At 39.5% G+C, this 14,633-nt stretch overlaps 1 protein-coding gene across 5 annotated transcripts in view; it reads right to left on the bottom strand.

Annotated features, from left to right (window-relative positions):
- Nucleotides 1–10,577, bottom strand: part of KRAS (KRAS proto-oncogene, GTPase) — a 38,895-nt gene extending 28,318 nt beyond the window's left edge. For 3 of the 5 annotated variants that reach the window (XM_072653470.1, XM_072653475.1, XM_072653472.1), the window contains exons 1-2: nt 10,450–10,577; nt 6,602–6,723 (exon numbers count right to left, since the gene is read on the bottom strand). In XM_072653470.1, coding sequence (XP_072509571.1) covers nt 6,602–6,712 — 111 coding nt within the window. In that variant the 5' untranslated portion in view covers nt 6,713–6,723; nt 10,450–10,577. Of the gene's footprint in view, nt 1–6,601; nt 6,724–9,952; nt 10,031–10,449 lie in introns of those variants that run through there. The other 2 variants (XM_072653473.1, XM_072653474.1) reach the window with 1 other exon arrangement.
- Nucleotides 10,578–14,633: the final 4,056 nt, after the last annotated feature.

Genomic DNA, 14,633 nt, shown 5'->3' with positions numbered 1-14,633 from the left:
GAAACTAAAGCTTACCTTTTTAAGCTTGTCATCAGTAGTTGTGAGAAATAAAACTGAACAAAATATAGTTATAATTATTATTAGCTGTTGCATTTAGAGTAATTTTCTTCCAATAACAGAAACATCAAAAAGTTCTCTATACTTGTGCTGTTTTGAATCCTGTGGCAATTAATAACCATTATCTCATAAAAGTATTAGGGTCTGAGTCACATGTACACAATAACACATGTATGTCATAACATTTATGCCAGAAAACCAAAACATATGGTATGTTTTCGTACCATAATTTATGACTTCAACCTCCAATGTAATTAGCAGTTTGGAACAGCAAGTTTTAATGAATTGTTTCAGATATGTAGCTTAGATCTATCAGTTATTCTTTCCTCTATTTAGGAGCTAATTTTCGATTTAAAAACAAGCAAGTTCTACTTAGATATGAAGCATAAGGTAGCGATCAGAAGATCAGAGTGGAGTATGACTGGGTCCTGTCTTTGACATGTACTAAGAGATCACAGGCAAGTCACAACGTCTCAGTGACCATAGGCAACTCTTTTAAAATTAAATTGCAGTCAAATGCTAATCTTTTTGGTGGGTCATTTTTACACTGGGTTATAAGTTACCCGGAAGTGATGAAAAGTGCAAGAAAAAAAAACCTAAACTATTCAATTTCATAGAATCTCAGAGCACCTTGAAATCATCTAGCCAAACTCTCATCTGAAACAGTAATCCCTTCCACCCCATAACAGTCTCATCAAACAGTTATTTAGCTCTGTTTAAAGATCTACAAAGATGGAGAACTATGTCATGAGGCTTCCAAGTTTCTCCTCATATTGAGCAAAATTTGTCTCATAACTTTCACCCAATTTTTTTCCACTTGGGCTAATGAAGAAGAAAATTTCAAATATACACCGTCAATTTGCAAAATACCACTCTCCTCTTCTCTTAAATCACTCATCCATACTCTCTACCCTATCAAAATTCACACTACTGAAATGCCATAAAAGGATTTATTCTGAGTCACAATCTAACTGTGTGTGTACATACTGTTTCCTTCAATAGAATGTAACCTCCTTGAAGGCAGAAATTATTCTTTTTATTTCTAGTGCTTAATAGTGCCCAGCACAGAGTAGGCACTTAGAAATTTTTATTGATTGATATATTTCTAGCTTCCTGGTGCGATTACAATCCGGAAATGATGAATTCTTCTTGTCTCTGAAATTAATCAAGATATTTACTTTTGCAAATCAGTGAAGGAAGATGACTCACACTGATTTTTAAAAATTATATTGAGAGCTAAAATATAAGTATAAACTAACAAGGAGACATTAGGTTTAAAGATCATCAGTGTTTCCCAATTTGGGCTTCTAGTTTAGCCTAGATCTCAAAGAGTTTCTTAATTCATAAATCTCTATCACCAAAAGATTAACAATTCACACTGGTTCTTCTAGCTTATCTTCTTCCTTGATAAGTCTGAACAGATTTACTGAATTATTTAATCAAATACTGTCAATCAGAATTTATCATTTCTTATAGGACAGAATGAAATTATTGTGATGACTTTCAATGACAGCCTAGGTTAATGTTATCCAAATCAACTTGAAAAAACTCCATGAAGCTAAATTCTATCATAACTTTTACTTTACACTTGATTCAGATGGTAAGACAGCTCTGTGGAACTCGACTTGGGATAAATTAAAAAGGGTTCATTTTAATTTTTTCTTTAAAGTATAGTATTATTACTATAAGTAAGTATTAAGTATTATTACCCTAGAAAATATGACAAAAAGTGGGCTATTTTATTTACATGGATATTATGTTATTACTCAAATTTTTAAACCAAGGGACAAAAAAATTCTAAGATCACGTAATAGTTTCATAAAATAGAGCTTTTTTTTCTATTCCTAAGTTGTGGAGAAAATGCAATTTTTTTTTTTGTTTTCTGATGAGTTCCTTTCTAAATTTCAAAAACTTCTTCTAGATTACTGTATAATAGCATGCTCTTAATCACTACTGAAAAATTACAATTACAAAGTAGAATATCTGCTGAGTCAAGTTCTAGATTCCATAATTTAGGAATGCCAAGAACATCTTTGGAAAAATTCAGATCACAATTTAAAATGTTGTAAGGTAACAGTTAGGAGAAAAGATTTAAGTCTGAGATTGTTTAGCTTAAGAAAAAGGCAGCTAAGAAATGACAAAACAGAAGTATACACAATATTGTTATAGAGAAGGGAGTGAGCTGCCATTCTCAAATGGAAGAAAATGGGCTTAAACTGAAATAGAAAGATTCAGGTTCTATATAAAAGGCTTTGTGACAGTGAAGACAACTAAATGTCTTAGCTTTGGATGTGTTATAATAAATTTTAATAATTTGATTTCACTTTGTAGAACTGTATACATTTTCCTGGGTAAATTAAAAGGGAATACTATACTTAAACGGATCTGCCATCTAATCCTTTTTCTCCAATTCTGCAATTTGTAACTCATCAGTATGATTTTTACAGTCAGAATACCTAAGACTGAACTCTAACCACATTTTCACTAACACTTTAATGACTACAAAGTACTTTGCCTATCATTAGATGTAATAGATATAATTGCAAAAGTTTGGTTTTTTACTAATGAAGCTTGATTCTAGCTTTCTAAAAAAAAAACCTGTGAAAACATCTCCCATTTAAATATGTGTGCAATTGCTTTAAAGGTACACATAAGGATATGTAAAGGATATGCAAAAGTTTTCCCTTTCCAAGAAAATCTAAAATACACATCAATCAAAATGAAAAGTGATTGTTGTGTTATGCTACTGGATAGTGAGGGAGAGGGTGGAGGAAGTCCTGGAATTTCTTAGATATAAGGAATTTAGGGGGAAGAGATTCCCCTCAACCAATGGAAATGAGCAATTGTTCCATAACTTCAACTCTTAGAAGAGTTGTCAATCAACAGTAAAGGAGCAACTTGACCAGGGTCACACTATTTCTTCAGTGAGAGGACTAAAACTCAGGTCCTCCTGTTCCAGGCCACAACACCCCTCATTCTTAAACACTGTTAGTCAGAATTGTTAATGTACACAACGCCACTTAAAAGTCAAGCAGTTCAGAGGCAGAGCCAAGATGGCAGAGAAAAGGCGACAACTTGTCTCAGCTCTCCCCCAAACCCCTATAAATGCCTTTAAATTATGCCATAAAACAATCCCTGGAGCAGCAGAACCCACAAAACAATGGGGTAAAATAATTCTCCAGCCAATGACAATTCAGAAGATCAGCAGGGAAGATCAATCTAGCCCAAATCATGCCAGCAGAGGGCCAGCCCCAGCAAACCAGGAGCAGACCTGTGGAATCACTGAATCAGCAGTGGTTGTTTCCAGAGTTCTCAGCTCACAAAAAATAAGGTCTAACAACTGGTCAGAAGGATATTACAGGGGTTTCTCTGCTGGCACTGGGGGTAGGACTCTGTTGCTTTGCCCATACTCAGATCTGGATCAAAGTCCTAGGTGGCAGCAGGCAGCAGTGGAGCAGGGACCCTTGTCACAGTTCTAGGGCAGAAAGGGTGTCTATGGTCTCTCACAGACCAGAGCAAAGGATAGCAGAGTAAAACAGCTCTCCTTACATCATACTACCTTGAAAGGACTAAAAGCATATAGATCCCTAGAAGTATCTCTGAAAAGAGCTGCACAACAACCCTGAAGTTTGGGACTCTACACCCTCCTCCCTGTAAGCAAAGCCCCACTTTATAAAGAGTTAAAAGGCAAGAAATGGCCTGGAAAAATAAGCAAACAACAGAAAAAAAGAGCTGATCGTAGAAAGTTACTATGGTGACAAAGAAGATCAAAACACACTCAGAAGAAAATAACAAAGTTAAAGCTCCTACAAGCTAAAGCCTCCAAGAAAAGTATGAATCGATCTTAGGCCATGAAGAACTCAAAAAGGATTTTGAAAATCAAGTAAAAGAGATGGAAGAAAAACTGGGAAGAGAAATGAGAGCATACAAGAAAATCATGGGCAAAAAAATCAATAGCTTGGTAAAGGAGACACAGACACACACATGAAAAATAACATCTTAAAATATAGACTAGGCCAAATGATAAAAAAGGTACACAAAAACAATAACAATGTACTGAAAAGCAGAATTGGCCAAATGGAAAAAGAGGCACAAAAATTCACTGAAGAAAAAAATCCTTAAAAAGTGAAATTGGCCAAATGGAAAAGGAGGTACAAAATCTCAATGAAGAAAACAATTCCTTAAAAATTAGAATTGAGCAAACATATGAGATATCAAGAGACGAACAAAACAAAACAAAATAGAAGGCAATGTGAACTATCTCAATAGAAAAATAACTGATCTGGAAAACAGATCTAGGATAGATAATTTAAAAATTACTGGACTACCTGAAAGCTATGATCAAAAAAATAGCCTACACATCATTTTTCAAGAAACTATCAAGGAAAACTACCATCATATTCTAGAACCTGAAGATAAAACAGAAATTGAAAGAATCTACCAATAATCTCCTCAAAGAGATCCCAAAATGAAAACTCCCAGGAATAGCCAAATTCCATAGCTCCCAGGTCAAGGAGAAAATGCTGTGAACAGCCAGAAAGAAACAATTCAAGTTTTATAGAGCCACAGTCAGGATAACACAGATTTAGCAGCTTCTACATTAAAGGATCAGAAGGCTTGAAATATGATATTTCAGAGAGCAAAGGACTACAACCAAGAATCACCTACTCAGCAAAATTAAGGATAATCCTTCAGGGGCAAAAATAGACATTCAATGAAATAGAGGACTTTCAAGCATTCTTGATGAAAAAACATGTGCTGAATAGAAAATCTAACTTTCAAATACAAGACTCTAGAGAAGCATAAAAAAGTAAACAGGAAAGAGAAATCATAAGGGACTTAATAAGGTTAAATTGTTTACATTCCTACATGGGAAGATGATACTTGGAACTCATAAGACTTTCTCATTATTAGAGTTTTTAGGAGGAACATATATAGACAGAGTGCACAGACTGGAATTGAATATGAAGGGATGATATCTAAAAAAAAATAAAATTAAGGAGAGGAATGCACTGGGAAAAAGGGGAAGGCAGAAAGGGATAAATTATCTCACATAAAACAAGGCAAGAAAAAGCTTTTACAGTGGAGGGAAAGATAGAGGAAGTAACAGGGTGCGAGTGAACCTAATTCTCACTGGAACCAGCTCAAAGACGGAATAAATACACAGTCAACTGGATATAGAAGTCTACCCTACAGCAACGTAGGAAGGAAAGAGGATAAGGGGAGGGGAGTGGGGAAGTGATAGAAGGGAGGGCAGATTGGAGGAAGGGGTAATCAGAAGCAAAACACTTTTGAGGAGGAAAGGAGAGAGAATAGGATAAACAGAGGCAAAAATAGGAGAGGGAAATACAATTAGCAATTTTAACTGTGAAAAAATTGTGAAGCAAGTTCCTCTGATAGAGGCCTCATTTCTCAAACATACAGAGAACTGAGTCAAATTTATAAAAACAAGAGCCATTCCCCATTTAATAAATGATCAAAAGATAAGAACGATTTTCGGATTAAGTAATCAATGCTATCTATAGCCATATGAAAGAAAATGCTCTAAATCATTGATTGGAGAAATACAAATTAAGACAACACTGAAGTACTACCTCCTATCTATTAAGATTGGTTAACGGGGCAGAAAGGAAAATGACAAATGTTGGAGGGGATGTAGGGAAAAATGAGACATTAATGCACTGTTTGTGGAGTTGGGACCTGATTCAACTATTCAGTAGAGCCATTTGGAACTATGCCCAAAGGGCTATAAAACCATGTATATGCTTGACCTAACAACACTGTTACTAGGTCTGTATCCCAAAAGAGATAAAAAGCAAAAAGGAAAAGAACCTATATGTAGAAAGATATTTATAGCAAGCAGCTCTTTTCTGGCAAAGAATTGGAAATTGAGGGGATGCCCATCAAGTGGGGAATGGCTAAACAAGCTGGTTATGTGATTGTGATGGAATGGTATTGTGCTATAAGAAATGATGAGCAGAATGCTCTCATAAAAACCTGGAAAGACTTACAGAAGCTGATACAAAGTGACAGGTAGTGTATACGAAGTAACAGCAATATTGTAAAATGATGGGCTGTGAATGACTTCCCAATTCTTAGTAATACAATGATACTAGACAACTCTGAAGGACTTATGATGAAAAATGCTATCTCTCCCCAGGGAAAGAACTGATGGTGTCTGAATGCAGACTGAAGCATACTTTTTTTAACTTTATTTTTCTTAAAAGTTCTTTTTTTGTCTATATTTTGTTTCACAACATGACTATTATGGAAATGTTTTACATGACTACATATGTATAAGCTATATCAAATTGCTCACCTCAATGAGGGAAGGGAGGAAGGGAGAGAATTATTTTTACATGTAATTGAGGAAAAATAAAATACCAAACAAAAAAAAGGTAAGCAATTAAATACTAATTTTAAGTATTTTTCACAAGGGATCTGAAATACATTTCAGTTAAGTATTATTGGTCAAAAACTTCAGTCTATTATATGTATGTCATTATTTAACATCACACACATATAATATTTAAAACAGACTTACCTCTATCGTGGGATCATACTCATCTACAAAGTGATTCTGAATTAGCTGTATCGTCAAGGCACTCTTGCCTACGCCACCAGCTCCAACTACCACAAGCTTATATTCAGTCATTTTCAGCAGGCCTTATAACAAAAAATGATAATAATAACATGATCAGAATATTCTTCACATAAATTTAATGTAGCCTAAACTTTCTGACAGGCTAGAAATGAAATGGATACCTACCTTTACATGAGATATGCTTTTAGGATATACACAAAAAATGTGATGTTGAAAATTGAAAATAACTTTAGTAAAACTTGTTTTAATGGATGCAATGGAAAAAACATATCAGATCTCTTCTAAAATACTATAAGCTACATAGCTTAGAAATCTGAGTTTTATGATGTTTACGACAACTTTCCCATCAGTATTTTGAGAAAAATAAAACCAGTGTGAGTACAGGCAAAGTTCTTCTATCTCATACTCTGACTAGATAGTTCTTTGTAGAATGGCCATTTGCGGGTTTTGAGCTTGTTCTCACTGGAATATGTCATGACTTCATGGGATTAGAAGTACAGAGTACAGCACTCTACAACCTCAACTAGAGTGACTGAATACCTCCTCTGCTGCCATTGTCATTTTTCTATGAAACTCTAGCTTCCAAAAAGATGGCAATTACTGTAAAATCCACAGGAAAGATTGTGAATACGTGGCAAGAAGTATACCTTGGCCAGCTTCAGAAAGCTGACAAGGAAGTAAAGTTAAATTAAGATTAAAAGTGTATAAGAACAAATTATTTTATTAATCAAAACATTTATTTTAAAGGACATAGAAACAGATTTCCCCTCCGAAGGTGCAATCGTTCAATGTCAATTTGTTAATGTCAAGAATTTGATCTACGTTACATGTACTACTACCATACACACATCCTGTCCCTGCAATACGTAAACCTATGTGTATATGTATTTATGTATGGAGTGGCCATTGATTTCCTTTATGGAACCAAAGAAAAAAGAAGTACATGTAAGAAAGGCCAATCAATACCATTTAGAAGGGAACTGACAATAATCCAAAATTAGATATCAGTTCCTGAACAAATTACTGAAGTGTGAATGAATGCACATACAAATATATTCAGTGTCTGTACATAAGTGTACATAGAAAAAAAAACACAGAAGGTCTATCTATTTGGCTCACACAAGAATAAGAAATATCCAAACAGATCAAAATCCAAATATTCTAGTTTGTCAAATATACCATTCCCCAGCCTACTCTCCAACAGGTAATGTCCTTAGGCTCCAAAAGTTTTTGTGCCAGGTAAAGAATAGCCTTTTAATTTATCTTGTTCCATACTCATTTCCCTCCAACATGAGAACAAGGAACTTGCATTAGCCTAGTTCTTAGCCACTACAGCAAGGAATCTTGTGCTATTTGGCCCTCCTTGTGTAATGTCAACAACAAACAGCATGGAGAAAACCTACCATGCTTCAAAGTTTAAGTAGCAGTTCCTATGCAAGGCCTTTCCTGATTCACAAAAGTTGCTAATGCCTTCCCAAATTAACTCATATTAATCCTGTGTATACTTTGTATTGTATTTCATATGCCCATGCTATTTCCATGAATAGAATGTAAGCTCGTTGAAGGGGGGAGAGCTCTTTCCTTTTGCTCTGCGCACTAGCAAACAGCACAGTGTGCTAAATAAATGTAGAATCTGTGCCATAACTTCAACTCCCAGCTCCTACGCCTGCCCCCCACCCCAAAACTGCTTACCTTAAAGTCCAAAAAGCAAGTACTAACTCAATGAAAGTTAACCATGAAGTGCAAAATCCTTGGTCTGACATTTATGACCTCCACAATCCTGCTCCAGTCTCCAGATTTCTCTTGTACTACTTTCCTTCATATACTCTATGGTACTGCCAAAATGGAACACTTAAGAGTCCACAGTGGCTGAACAGTCACATGCTTTTCTATCAGTGCCTTTACTCATTTGAGGGTCTTCCCCTCAAATCTACTTATTTAAATCCTTTATATTATAGGTTCATAGTATTTAGAACTGAAAGGGACCTTAGAAATCATCTAGTCCAACCCTCTCCCCTCAGGCTATCTGGGTAAGTTTATGAATGAAAAAATTAAGGTTTAGAAAAATGAACTGAGTGCCCACTGATTCACAGTAACAAGGCTAAGATTCAAAATCAACTTGCTGTTTTTACTAATTTAGCAATCTGGTGTTCCTTGCATTAATTTCATTCAAAGGATAGGGATAGACTCTCACTTCAAAGGTTTAGGGAACTTCGAGGTGAGGAAATTCTCTGTACCAAAGTATTCTCTGCACTTTAGATAGTTTTAGGGACTATGCCAAGTGCTTTACAACTATGATTATCTCATCTGATTCTCACAACAACCCGGGGGAATAGCTGCTATTACTATCCTCGTTTTACGGATAAAGTGAGGTTAAGTGACTTGACCAGGGCCACACAGCTAGTAAGTGTCTGAGGCTGGATCTGAACTTAGGCCTTTCTGACTTCAAGCCTAGCACTGCATCCACTACACCACCCCAAGCTCATCACTGTACAAATGAGAAAATTGAGTCAGAAAGAGGTTAAGTGACAGTGCATAGTCAAGAAAAGAAATTGAGCATTTTAAGGTAAATAATATTCTCTTAATTTACCTCTCTCTGAAAATTCAAGTTTTTAAAACAGGCTACATCTGAACATGTCTTAGGTTCCAAACAACACCTAATTGCCATCAACTACCTTCAGTGAATAAAGTCTTATCATTCTGAAGCTGAGTCCATCAATATGGACATCAATCAATGACTAATGTTAAGACTGTCTGGATATCAATAGCCATTTTCCCTTCTCTAATTCTCTATGCTTACTACTGCACTTGTAAACATCAGCCAGTCTGCAGCTTTAGCTATAACACATACACACACCTGATCAAAAGGCTGCACTAGGTTGTTTTGGCGGCCACTACCAGGTCCTCGCCACTGGTCATTATTGCTAAATGTTGGAGTTCGGTTACAGCTCGGTATTACTGTAGTAACTTCCAGGATGGTGAACGTGTTCTGCGTTCTTCACCAGAGATAACCACTTTTAGTTTGTGGCTGATTTTTTTTCTTGCTTATAAATAAACTTGACTCAGCAAAATTCTCCGGGATAAACCATTTTCCGTTTACAACTCCTGCCAGGTTTAATTCCGTCCACCTGGAGCTTTCTGCTGCCACTTGCCGAGCCACAGAGGGAATTCGGCGGCTGCAGCAGGACCCTCCCCAACGTAACCTCCGACACCGAGTCTCTGCCTACTTCTCAGTTCTCTTGGGAAAGGACCCCCCCCGCCCAACAACACACAAACACACACAACACACACAGAGTCTTTGTTCACAAGGAAGAAGACCACTTAGCGGCGGCGGCGGCGGCAAAAGAAGTTTCTCGCTCGCTCGGGGAGATGCTGAGGGCGGCAGGGGGGACGTCGCCGGGCAGCCGAGGCGGGGAGCCGGCCAGGAGGGAGTGCGCCGACCCACCGACGGGCAGACCGGGGCGCAACCTCCACCACGCCCGGACCCGCCCTCGGGCCGGCCGAGTTTCAGCTCGCCTCGAGCCCGGCCGGCTCTCCGGGGAGGGAGGGAGGAAGGAAGAAAGAAAGGAAAGAAGGAAGGGGATTCCCGTTCAGGAAGCGGCGGCAGCCTCTCCCTGCACCCCCCCCCCCCCCAGCCCGTCCTCGCCGCCGCTCCGTCCCTCCCACCCCCCACCCCCGCGAGGACCCCTAATTCATTCACTCTCCGTCCGCCCCGCCCAGCCTGGCGCCGGCGAGAAAAGGTCGGACCCCGGGCAGGGACTCAGGGGGGAGGGCGGCAGGGCCCGTACCTCTCTTCCGCGCCGGAGAGACGCTGCGTCTCGGGCCCGCACGGCCGCCTGCGTTAACGCCGCTCTCGAGCCCACTCTGAAATGGCGGGGGCCGGGGAGCGCAGAAGGAGCCGGAGCCCGAGGCGCAGCCACCGCTGCTGCTGCCGCCTCTGCCGCCGCCGCCGCCGCCGCCACCGCCTGGGGAAGTCGAGTCCCGAGCGAATGGATGCGAGCCGCGAAGGCCGAGCTATCGATGAGTTCCGCGTTCGACTTCTTTTCGGGCGGGCGAGAGAGAAGAGGGAACGGCCAGGGCGGTGTGAAGAGAGAAAGAAGGAGGGAGTCAGGCGAGAACTGAGCTCGAACTGCTAAGTGGAGAAGGAGGAAGAGAGTTGGGGCAGGCGGCGCACCTCACGTGAGGGCGGAGCTAGGCTAGAGGAGGAGAGGCTAGAGCACTGGCTAACTCCACGCCCAGCCTGACAGAGTAGCGGCCCCCTTCCGCCCCCCCACCACACACACCCATCCATCCACATACACACAGAGGCTGCCAGCTGGCCAATCCCCTTCCGCCCTCCGGCCGCACTCCCGCCCACGCGGCTCTCCAGCCACTCACCTTGTCTCTGGTCGTAGACACTCTCCTCCCCCTCCTACACATCGAGTCGGAGCGAGCCGCCACACCTTCGGGTCTCCCCGCAGGCACCCTCCGAGCTGGAGAAGCTCCCTTGTTCCGCCCCTAGTCTAGAGCCGCGGACGGGCCTGCCCAGGTGCCCCGAGCGCGTCTTCTGCTCTTCGCGTCCTCATGGCCCTCGGCTCTGTCCATCCACCTCGGCGGGCAAAGCCCGGCTCCGGCGCCTCCTCTCCCCGCCCGCAAAGCCTGTCCTGCTGCACGGGAGGACTCTCCGTCCCCGATCCCGCGCCTCTTCCTTCCCCCTCTCTACCTGTGTTCCGTTGGTATTGGGAGCCCCCTCCCCCTTTACAAATGTGGGTGAGCACCGGCAGCACAATTGGTAGTCTTGGAGCTGGGGTCCGCCAACTTTAAAAAAAATAACTCCAATACGAGTTCCCGTTGTTAAACTTTGTATTTTATTTCAGGCATTTTACTTTAATCACGTGTACAGTAAAATTTTAATACTCTTTTTTAAAAAAAATTTGAGTTCCTAATCCGTCCCTACCCCCCTTTTTGAGAAGGCAAGCCATTTTATATAGATTACACTTGTGCGGTCATTCAAAACAGTTCGATATTAGCCAAGTTGCAGAAGAAAACTCAGACCAACAAGCAAAAATAATAAAAGAAAAAAATGTGCTTCATTCATTCTGCATTCAGAGTCCATCGGTTCTTTCTCATAGCATTTTTTTAAATCACAAATCCTTCTGAACTGTTTTGGAAACATGCCTGTATCTACTGGATTCCATAGACTATCAAAGGGGACTGTGACACACCCACACCTTCATTCCCCCTCCCCCCCCAAAAAGCGTTAAGAACCCAGGAAAGAGCGGTTTAGGAGAGGGCGTGACTTGTCCAAGGTCAGCCAGTCAATAGATGTCAAACACTGGAACCCAAGTCTTTGAAGGCTACCTGTTCCCCAGATTTGAAATACATTCCAGCCTCACCTCTGCCTCTTAAAATCCCTTATTTCCTTCAAAGCTCAACGGAAGTGCTACCTCCAGCCTGAAGCCTTTATTATCATAATCTCCCAACTCTGGTGTCCCTCCCCCCTCCCCCTTCTCTCGAGTACTCTCTCCCAACTAAAATTTTCTTGTATTTGCTTTATCAGCATAATTGTTTATCCTCTTCTCTGGGAAGGAACTGTTTGTGCCAGCTAGGTCGAATTGTGGATAGACTGCTAGATTTGAAATCAAGAAGACCTGAATTCAAATCCTGCCTCAAACTGATATTGTGTGTGTGACTCTGGTCAATTCACTCAAACTCCCTTTCCTAACCTGGTTTCCTCATCTGTAAAATGGGGATAATAATAGCACCTATTTTTCCAGGGTTATATGTATTTAAATCAATATTACTTGATTATTAATATTGTTAGTGTGATATAAGAAAATATAAAAATAGAATATGATATAAGAAATGATGAATACAGAAAAGCATGGGAATACTTACATGAACTGATGCATGGTGAAGAAAGCACAATATATTCACTAATTACTAGAATGTAAATGGGGGAGAAAGCAAGAACAAAACGATCCCAACTGAATACTGTGAAATTATAATGACCGAGCATGGCTCCAAATGAAAAGATACCTTGGCTCCTTTTTGCAGAGGTGGGGGATTATTGGTGTGGTGCACTGAATATGAAGTAAGACTTTGATACTGTTTAATATTGCTGAACTGTCTCTTTATTCTTTATCATGTTGAAGAAAAGATAATACTATATTTTGTGTTTTTAGCAGAAGTCATCCAGAAATTAATTTAATCTTGTTCTAAATCCAGGCATCTGTAGGTTGGAAAAATAGTCAAAATGTCATATTGTCACACACTCTCTCTCTCTCTCTCTCTCTCTCTCTCTCTCTCTCTCTCTCTCTCTCTCTCTCTCTCTCTCTCTCTCTCTCTCTCTCTCCTCTCTACCCTAAGGCAACTTTGAGGTAATATTCACAGGAATTTATTCAATTTTGAATAAACCTTCTATTCAATCTAATAGAATAAGTCACTGAAAACTTCTCCTAAGGGCATTCAATTCTTCTTTTGACCACTCCCCACCCACCTACCAGGATTAAAAAAAGCTTTCTCTCTCAGGTAATCAGTATCTTAATCCTTTGTCCTCAGTCTTCATCGACCCCCAACTGTATAGTTTCAGGAACTGCTTTACCCTGAAAGCTCATGATACTCTGACTTCACACATAGGAGCTACCTTTCTCCCCCACTGCCTGTCCCACTAATTGCCTAGTTCCTTCAGAACCTGCAATTTAGGGAGGGCAACCAGGCCAGTCAAATCTTCTCTAAACTGCTCTCCATACTGTCCCAGACTTTCATTACCAGGACCTGATGCCAATCCCCTCCACTCCCCAGGGACCTTCATCCCTTCTTCTTGTCCCCACCCACTCAGGTTTTTCAATATCCTTCTATGTATTCTTTCCCAGTCACTAGAATGTAAACTAGTTGAAGGCAAGCTGTTTCTGCTTGTATTTGTTTCCCCTGAACTTAATAGTAAGAATTTAATAAATGCTTCTTGAATGAAGAGGGCAATGTCCCAAAGTAGGTCACAGCCTTTCTCCTCCAGAGATGGAAAAGCAATGATCTTAACTCCTTTTTTTGGCGTCTAAGTTTGGGTACCATATTGAATTCATATTCTTGGGACCTTAGCTTTTATTATTGACCTTTTCCACACTTTCCTACAGGAAAAAGGACTTTAGACTAGATTAATATTTATTTCTTGATATTTTCAGATGAACAAAAAAAGGGGTTTAATATGATTCCACAGTTATAAGAAAATATCTCTTGGAAAGAGAGTAGGGTGAAAGATATTTGGTTAATATAAGTGATAGAAAAACAAAATATATGCATAAAAATTTTTTTAAAGAGGAGGGGAACATTTCAAGAGTAGAAAAAATTATTATTCATCCCACACATCCAAGTCATCATATCTTCTCAAGACATCTTTTCTTATCAGTTTTTTCCTCTGCATTCTCACTGTCTTACAGTAAGAGTACTATTGGAGTACAGAGTACAAGTCCTCATCCCCATCCCTAGATTGCTACAATAGCCTTCAAGTTCTCTGTCCTCTGATAGACCCAACATATTGCCAGACCAATGTATCTTAATGCTAGGTTTATCATCTTTAATAAATAGCAAGAACCTATGTGAAGAGAAATGGACTAACCCTGAAGATAACAAAGACAAGTTATCTGAATTCCAGGGGCTTGCAAATTACTCGTTCACTTGGACTAGATTCTACTCACTTCATAAACACACTGATGATAATATAATAATTGATATAAATAATATAATTGATATATTATAAACATAATATATATGACATGATGTAATGTAATATGATATGATATATGTTATGATATGATATGATTAATATAACATAATATAATAATATGGTAATCGTGGATGGGAAGATATCTGAAATAAATTGGGGGTCTAGATATTCAGATATAGCCATGCTAACAGAAAAAAAAATGCAAGCAAACCACAGCATAGATCATTAAAGGTCTAAGATCACAAAATCATTAGTTGTAACAAAGGAAAT

Source organism: Notamacropus eugenii, chromosome 3 (assembly GCF_028372415.1).
Source record: "Notamacropus eugenii isolate mMacEug1 chromosome 3, mMacEug1.pri_v2, whole genome shotgun sequence".
Classification (NCBI taxonomy): domain Eukaryota; kingdom Metazoa; phylum Chordata; class Mammalia; order Diprotodontia; family Macropodidae; genus Notamacropus; species Notamacropus eugenii.
The sequence above is the reverse complement of the archived record's forward strand: the minus strand, read 5'-3'. Positions and strand labels throughout refer to the sequence as shown.